Source organism: Mytilus edulis, chromosome 11 (genome assembly GCF_963676685.1).
Source record: "Mytilus edulis chromosome 11, xbMytEdul2.2, whole genome shotgun sequence".
Classification (NCBI taxonomy): domain Eukaryota; kingdom Metazoa; phylum Mollusca; class Bivalvia; order Mytilida; family Mytilidae; genus Mytilus; species Mytilus edulis.
Genome location: NC_092354.1, coordinates 77,495,664 through 77,503,790, shown reverse-complemented (window position 1 = coordinate 77,503,790; position 8,127 = coordinate 77,495,664). Strand labels below are relative to the sequence as shown.

General features: G+C 34.5%; 1 protein-coding gene across 1 annotated transcript; it reads right to left on the bottom strand.

Annotated features, from left to right (window-relative positions):
- Positions 1-533: 533 nt before the first annotated feature.
- Positions 534-8,127, bottom strand: LOC139496334 (uncharacterized). The gene is made up of 7 exons (XM_071284851.1): positions 8,076-8,127; positions 7,563-7,645; positions 6,391-6,591; positions 5,570-5,720; positions 2,996-3,082; positions 1,730-1,812; positions 534-1,287 (listed from the first exon to the last, which is right to left on the bottom strand). The coding sequence occupies exons 2-7, from the start codon at positions 7,642-7,644 to the stop codon at positions 1,055-1,057; spliced, it is 837 nt and encodes a 278-aa protein (XP_071140952.1). The 5' UTR covers position 7,645; positions 8,076-8,127; the 3' UTR covers positions 534-1,054.

The following is an 8,127-nucleotide window of genomic DNA, read 5'->3' as shown; positions in this document are numbered from 1 at the left end:
AAACATGTTTGTGAGTATGTATGTACTGGTAAATGCCTCCGATATCCGAAGAACCCCTCGAAAGCTGCGAGGGTACAGTGGCATCCATGTACACTCCCAATCGGGATTAATGGAGATGTGTCCCTAACGTATATATATTTATACAATTATTTTTTACAAGGACAATCAATCCCCACCCAATACTGAAAGGGAGTGCTAGGACACCGGTCAGTCTGTTATTATGGTGGTGGAAGCCGAAGTACTCGGAGAGAACCACCGGGCCACTCGGTGGAAACAGACAAACCAGAGAGATATCAGAAGATTGATCTCCAGGTCAAAGTGGGGGACAACTTTGACCAACCGAGGTCCCCAAAGCAACCTGTGAGTGCTAAATGCTCACCTAGCTTTGGACAATGGTGTATATTTTGATAGCATACAGCAGTATATTGTTAAAATCAGTTTTGAATAAATTAAAAGTAAACTGTCAAAGATCTACCAGCAACACTCTCTCTTACACATACATGTACATGTATAATTATAACAAATAGAAAAGGTAGATGATATTTATATTTATTTAAAAATATGAACAAATACATAAAATTATGAGATTTTTTTACAATGAATTGCTTGCATACATAATAATGTGTGATTACAACGCATATATTCAGACCAGCTGATATATAACAATTTGAAAACATCAACTAATCAACATATTAGATCTGAGACTACTATAACATATGAGATAAATAGACAAATAATGCTTCTCCTGATGATATCTGTCAGTTATTGCTAGGTTCATACAGTAAACATAAACATAAGAAAGAGCCAATCGCAATGAACATTTGTCGTTGTTGTCTACTCTAAAGATAAAAGAAGATGTGGTATGAGTGCCAATGAGAGAACTCTCCATCCAAGTCACCATTATAGTTCAATGTTCGGCCTTCAACACGGAGCCTGGCGTCACAACGAATAACAAGTTATAAAGGGTTCCAAAAAGGACTAGTGTAAAACCATTCAAACCGAAAAGTGAATGCTTACTGTGAAATTAATTTTCATTTTCATGATTGATGATATTTTATAAACGAAAGCTTTTAATTGTTCCACAAGTACTTGAATTGTCACCACCTCTTAAATCGAGCATAACCTCGCTTCCATTTGAGGAGTAAGAGTTTCGCGTCCATGACTGGTGTTTTGACAGGACCTGTAGTGTTTTGTCTTTACAGGCCTCTAATGCTGTAGTATCATCTATCTCTGTCCCGTCATCCTCTAGAACTATGTAGGCATGTGTTACATCAAACACTTTACTAGCTGCAAATAAAACACGAAATTGGTTAAATAGTTTACAAAACTTGGTAAATTCGTTTATAATCATGGGTACTTTTTTTCTGAATTCAAAAATTTGTATTTTCATGCATATTTGAATTAGTGTTTATCATGAAATTTCTGAAACACATTCATATTTGATATTCTTTCAGCCTTTGTTGGTTGTGGTTCTGACCGGCCCCGTTCTGACATTGTCCCCATAATATTAGTTTCGCTTCATTGATGTAATCACATTCAAATTTTTTGAAAATGAACCTAATACACGCCTTGGATAAACGTTATAAAGATTGAAGAACTTAGATAAAGATAAAGGATAAAATAATTCAGAGGGCCAAGTGTCCTATCCTCTGTACATTAGATAAAATAAAAGTGTGAGTTTTGTGAGGGAAAAATACAAAATAGATTCAATAACATCATAATTAATTACCTTTTTGTTTTAAGTCGATCAAATCGAATGCAGTTATAAACTTTCTCAACGATCTATCTTGTGACCATACTTTATAAACATGTCTGCAAATACAATCAAAAGAATACAATACAATAGTTATATATATATAATGTGTGTGTTATAATACGTTTTCTAACGTTAACGCGACTGGTTTTACATGGATTGGAACAAATTAACATGATTAACTTTCCGGAGCTCATGAGCACACCTCCATTCTTCAGTTTCTGTGTATGATTTTGTGTTATTTTTATGCCCCACCTACGATAGTAGAGAGGCATTATCAAGGATTTCTGATCTGTGAGTCTGTTCGTTCGTTTGTCCGTCTGTCCTGTTCAGGTTAAACACGTTTTGATCAAGGTAGTCTTTGATGAAGTTGAAGTCCAATCAACTTGAAACGTAGTACACATGTTCCCTTTGATATGATCTTTCTAATTTTTAATGCCAAAGTAGAGATTTCATCCCAACTTCACGGTCCACTGAACATAGAAAATAATAGTTCGAGTGGGGCATCCGTGTACTATAGACACATTCTAGTTTTTTTTATTTTTTCATTTATCCATTTTGCTGTATATAAAAAAGAAGATGTGGTATGATTGCCAATGAGACCACTCTCTACGAGAGACTAAAATGACACAGAAATTAACAACTATAGGTCACCTTACGGCCTTCAACAATGAGCTAAGCCAAAACCTCATAGTCAGCTATTAAAGGCCCCGAAATGATGTAAAACAATTCAAAAAAGAAAACTAACGGCCTTATTCGTGTACAAAAATGAAGGGTTAGGGTTAGGTTATGTATTTTAACACGACTGGTGTCTTTCAAAACAGCCATTGGACGTCAGAGTATTCTCTGACTACATGAAATGGAACAGAAACTGATCAACCTTCTGGATCACATGACCGCACCTGCAGTCTTCAGTTTCTGTGTAGAGTTTTGTTATTAGTTTTCTTGTCGTTTTGCTGTTTTTCATTATACCCATACTGTTTATTGTTTGTCTTGGAATTCTTGGTCTTTCTGTTAATTTTCCGGCATACATTTCCATTCACGTCAGTAAAAAAAAGTTCCCGTTGTTAATTCTATTATTATATTTGTATGTCATATCTTAAAACAACATGAAATGTAGAAAATTTGAAAGGATGGCTAAATGGACAAATTATAATAATTATATATATAAGGACAAATTATAATAATTATATATATAAGAACACAAATTATAATTATTATATATTATATAACAACTCTTACGGTTGATTTTCGAGATTCGTTTCTTGTTCCGTGTATCTTGTTTGCATTTCTGCTGAGTACGTTTTCTGTCTGTTGCCTGCATTCAGTCTACATGGAAAACACAATCAGATATAAAAAAAGAAGATGTGGTATAATTTCCAATGAGACAACTAACTCTCCACTAGAGACCACATGACACAGAAATTAACAACTATAGGTCACCGTACGGCCTTCAACAATGAGAAAAGCCAAAACTGCATAATCAGCTATAAAAGGCCCCGAAATGACAAATGTATTTAAACAATTTAAACGAGAAAAATACGGCCTTATTTATAAGTTTGTTTGCATACCACATATACATACATATTGGTTTTTCTTTTTAAAATTGTGACTTGGATGGAGATTTGTCTCATTGGCACTCATACCGCATCTTCTTATATCTATATTTGTGTCATTCTGGAACTCTTTCATTTCAAATGTACCACACGAGACTATCAAAAGACCATAGAAAGATTTCCATATATACTAGAGATCGTTTTAGAGGATGACTCAATGCGTACAATTCGCCTACACTATTTGAAACAAATTAGGAAAAAGGATCCGCTCCCCCAAGATACAGACTAAAAAAAAAAAAACAAAAAAAAAAACAAAAAAAAAAAAAAACAATAATAGAATTTCAAAAAAAAAAAAAAAAAAATCAATAATAGCATTTCAATATAGAATCATATTCAAAACAGTGTGGTCCTGGCCATTGATTGACGACCTAAATTATCCCATTGACTGGGACAGATTAGGTGAACGTTTGTCGGTAACAATCACTGCTCACTATGTACTTGTTAAAGACACTGAATCTGTGGGGTCACCAAAGGTTCTCAACACCTAAATAAAGCAATTCGAAAAACGAATCCGGAATAATACGATGTGTTGATTTATATCAATAATATAAATCAAAACATAAAAGTTATTCCTGAATAATTTTTCGAATTATTTTATTATTAAAGGCGTTAAGAACCTTTGGTGACCCCACAGTTTAAATTCTATAATAAGTAAGAAGTGAGCAATGGTCTTTACAGACAAACGTTCACCTAATCTGTCCCAGTCAATGGGATAATTTAGGTCGTCAATCAATGGCCAGGACCACACTGTTTTGAATATGATTCTATTGATAAAAATAGGATACAATGTAACTGTTAATTTTTTTATTAAATAATAGTGTTGGATGGAGGGTTGTCTCATTGGCACCCACACCACATCTTCCTATATATATATATATATATAGCTATATCTATTAACACCCCAACACTGATATTTATTTCAGAAGTACATCTGGCGGTACAAACAGGAGGGCCCTCATGGGGTTTTTGATTATGTGATTACTTGGCCGTTTTTTTAATGATTATTTGATTATTAAGCCAAATATTTCATGATTATTTGATTACCTAGGACTGTATTTTTAGTTTATGATTATTTGATTACTAAAGATAAGCAAATATTTAATGATTATGTGATTATGTTGGCAAAAAAATGGTGATTATGTGATTACTAGGACCCCCCCATGAAGGGCCTCAAACAGGGAAATAATTCGTCCACTTCAAATATAAGTCCCCAATATTTACATCTAGTGTACATGTTAATCTTTACTGATAAAGACACCATTGTCCAATGATAAAACATTCTTTCGTGTATATCAGTCAGTATGATACGTCACACACATTCCTTATTTACATTGATATGTAGATTCGACATCAATATCTATATGTTTATCTCTATAAGGGCAGATGTGTCAGATATATCTCCACTTAAGTCTTTTTTCTCAATTATTTGAGATTGTGGTCCGGGATAAAGAAACGTTTCTTCCCTCTACCGTGTATTAAAACAACTGACCTTGTTTTCGTTTCGTTTTTCATAAGCTATGTTTACTCTGTAACACTGCTTACTTGTCCTGCTTGTTCTATAGTTTTTTTTAATTTGCATGTTAAATAGCAATTTTTTTATGGTGTTCGTGTTGCTCAGTTTTGGTTTTCTGCTTTGTGTTTAATTTGTTACGTATGGTTTTTTTTTACACGGAAACGTCGGTTTGTTTCGACTTTTGCTTTTGAATATTTCTTTGGTATATTTCGCCTCTCATTTTCCCCATCGAGAATCGTTTTAGGAATGATCAGTATTCGTCGGGTTTTGCACATGTAAAAACCTCAAAATTGCACGGGGCAAAAAGAGGTTATTGGTTATTGTGCCCCGATTACAAATGACGTGACGTCATTACATCCGTAACGACACGTTTGTGATAAAACGTATAAGATTTTACCTTTAATGTTTCATTAAATTGTTATAATTGACATTTTTTCTCTTTTCTGCAGAACTTAAATATGTGATAAAAAAATTATAACATGTCTTCATATTGGCTCGGGTAATATCCCTCGATCCATATCGGCCCTCGGCTGAAGCCTCGAGACCGATATGGGAGTCTCGGGATGATACCAGGGCCAATATTGAAAAGGGCATGTTATAATCTATACTTATCAATATGCATAAATAAAACTTTTAAAATATGCATTGTATATGTCCTTAATCGGTGTTAGGACTGTAAATAATTACCTTGCGTCTGTTTGTTCTGAAGGCAATTTTTTGGTTTGTTTTCTGTTCCCGACTATGATACCAGTAATTATAACGACAAGAACAAGACACGCCCCTCCCACAGAGAGTCCGATGATCAGCTTGTAGTCTTTCGGCTTAACTATCTCTGGTTCTGTAGAAAATAAAGTTGCATTTAAGTTTACCATATGTTTCAATATGACGTCGTTTCGTTCGCAGTTTTTATCCCTTTCAATAGGATGGGTTGCTTAGATAGGGACAGAAATTTTGCATTGAAACAGGTCACTTACAGGCCAATCAAAAAGTTGTTGCAAGTGGTTTTTACATGCAGAGATCAAGGCAATCTCTCTACTCGGGGATCGTATTCAGCGCCCAAATTTTGAAAGTGAGCTGTTTCAATGCGAAAGCTCGGTCTCTTACAGGCCAATGAAAGAGTTGTTGCAAGTGGTCTTTACATGCAGAGATCAAGGCAATCTCTCTACTCGGGGATCGTATTTAACGCCGTAATTTTGAACAGACTTGGCTGTGTCAACTCGCACAGTCACAAGGACGACCATTGCCATTCGGAAAAAATCGAACTTACCATATTTCTATCTCTTAATCACATGTGGGGATTACATAAAAGGGATAAGGTTTTTTGTGTTATTAAAAGAGAGTTAGTAAAAAAAACATACAGAACATCAGTCTCTTTTTCTTTATTTGAATAGGCGATTAGAATGGTGCTTTAGTACATTTTGTGTTCATTTTTTCAAGCTTTGTTTTTCTTATCTTGTTTTGTATTTGTTTCAAGGTCTGAATGTTTTCAATTGTATTTCAAAACTTACCTTTACATGTGGGTTTGGCACTGCTCCATCGACCACTTGAAAGACATGTTAGAGTGTCGGCCCCATTCACCACCAGTGCATCATCCAGACAACTGACTTTGGCGACGGTTCCAACAGCTGTATTATAGGTCGATAGTTTTATATTATATATGGTTACCTTCGATATAATTCCCGGGGTTCCGTCTGCTATCTTCTCACAGTCTGGAATTATATTTTCGAATGATAACCATATATGTTATATAGTCATCAAAATATTTTATTCTTATTCTAAGAAACTTAAAATTTAACTCGACGTGAACGCGCACGCATGCTAACTTCGATTACTAGTATCAGTAATGCGCACATGAAAGAAAAATAGATTTAGACGTGTGTCTGTGTCTGAAATCACGAGACTTGTTTTTGTGATCTTACGACACCAGAATATATTATTATTATTATTATTATTATTGATGCATTCATAGCAGAAAATGTTAATCCTTGACGCACTCTGTGAGGTTCCGTTTGAAAACGATTCCCTTATATATGATTCATCTCATGTTTTGTATATTCCAAATGCATTCGGGAGTTTTGAAAATCGTGAACTACTGTTTTGATGGGCGACCGGAGGCATTTATTCCCGAATTCCATAAAAAATGCATTCTCAAATCCCGATAATGGTAAAATTCGAATGCCCACAAAAATAAAGGCTCAATCCCGAATTTCCTCAAAATAGGTATAATTCCGACGTCCCGTAAAATATCTGTCCGCTCCTCTACTGATGTTTCTCTTATCTATGTACTGCAGAGGAACACTTCGTAAATTTTAAATGTTTTTATAACTCCTATACATGATATCAAATTTTGGTCACTAAACTTTATGACATTTATTTTTATTTTTACACAAAAGGCAATTCTGATACCTGAGTTTAGAAAATAGCTCCATTTTTTAATTACATGTAAAATAAAGATATCTTATCCTTGCGTTTTTGTCGATGGATAGCTGTCAGCTTACAGACTTGTTCATTCGTTTTTTATGCGTTTTGTTATTTGATTTCGCCATGTGATTATGGACTTTCCGAATTGATTTTCTTCTAAGTTCCGTATTTTTGTGATTTTACTTTCTAATTAACATTTTTAAATCATGATTTTACAGTTTTCAGAATAAAAATCATATAAGATAGTGTATAAACATACGTGTACGAATTGGAGGGGTTGTTGGTATACTAAACAGAGGAATAATCGATACAATCACTGTGTACAGTAGTAATAACCACATCCTGAAATAATAAAAACAAACTATAACTTAGAAGTAAACCATCATATACAACAAACTTAACTTAGCTTAACTATTAGAATGAATCGACATACACAGAGTACTAGCACAATCCAATATACTTTATTATTTGATTACATAGGCGGATCAAGGGGGCCCTGGGGGCCCCCCCTTCCCTTTCGTGGGAAAAATTTGGTATATTATATAGGGAATCACTGAAGCATGAGTGGAGCGCCCCCCCCTTAGGTCAGTCAGCACCCCTCCCCCCCCCCCCCCCCTTAGGCAAAGATCTTGATCCGCCACTGAATTATGTCTAATTCATATTAATTTTTGCTCACAAGTTTAACTTTTTGAAATTTGCTCTGACTTACGAAAGCAAGAAACTCATGTTTAACTTACTAAAAACAAAGAAATTATCATAGTAGTTTACAAACCTGGTAAAATTAAACAGATATATATATACCAAATGCGATATCTTATTTATGA

Bases quoted from the DNA above. Each gene is read 5' to 3' on its own strand.
- LOC139496334 (XM_071284851.1), bottom strand. From the start codon at position 7,644: ATGTGGTTATTACTACTGTACACAGTGATTGTATCGATTATTCCTCTG. The intron at 5,721-6,390 runs GTAAGTTTTGAA...TATTTTCTACAG, and splicing joins TGCCAAACCCACATGTAAAG to AACCAGAGATAGTTAAGCCG. The intron at 3,083-5,569 runs GTAATTATTTAC...TTTTCCATGTAG, and splicing joins TCAGAACAAACAGACGCAAG to ACTGAATGCAGGCAACAGAC.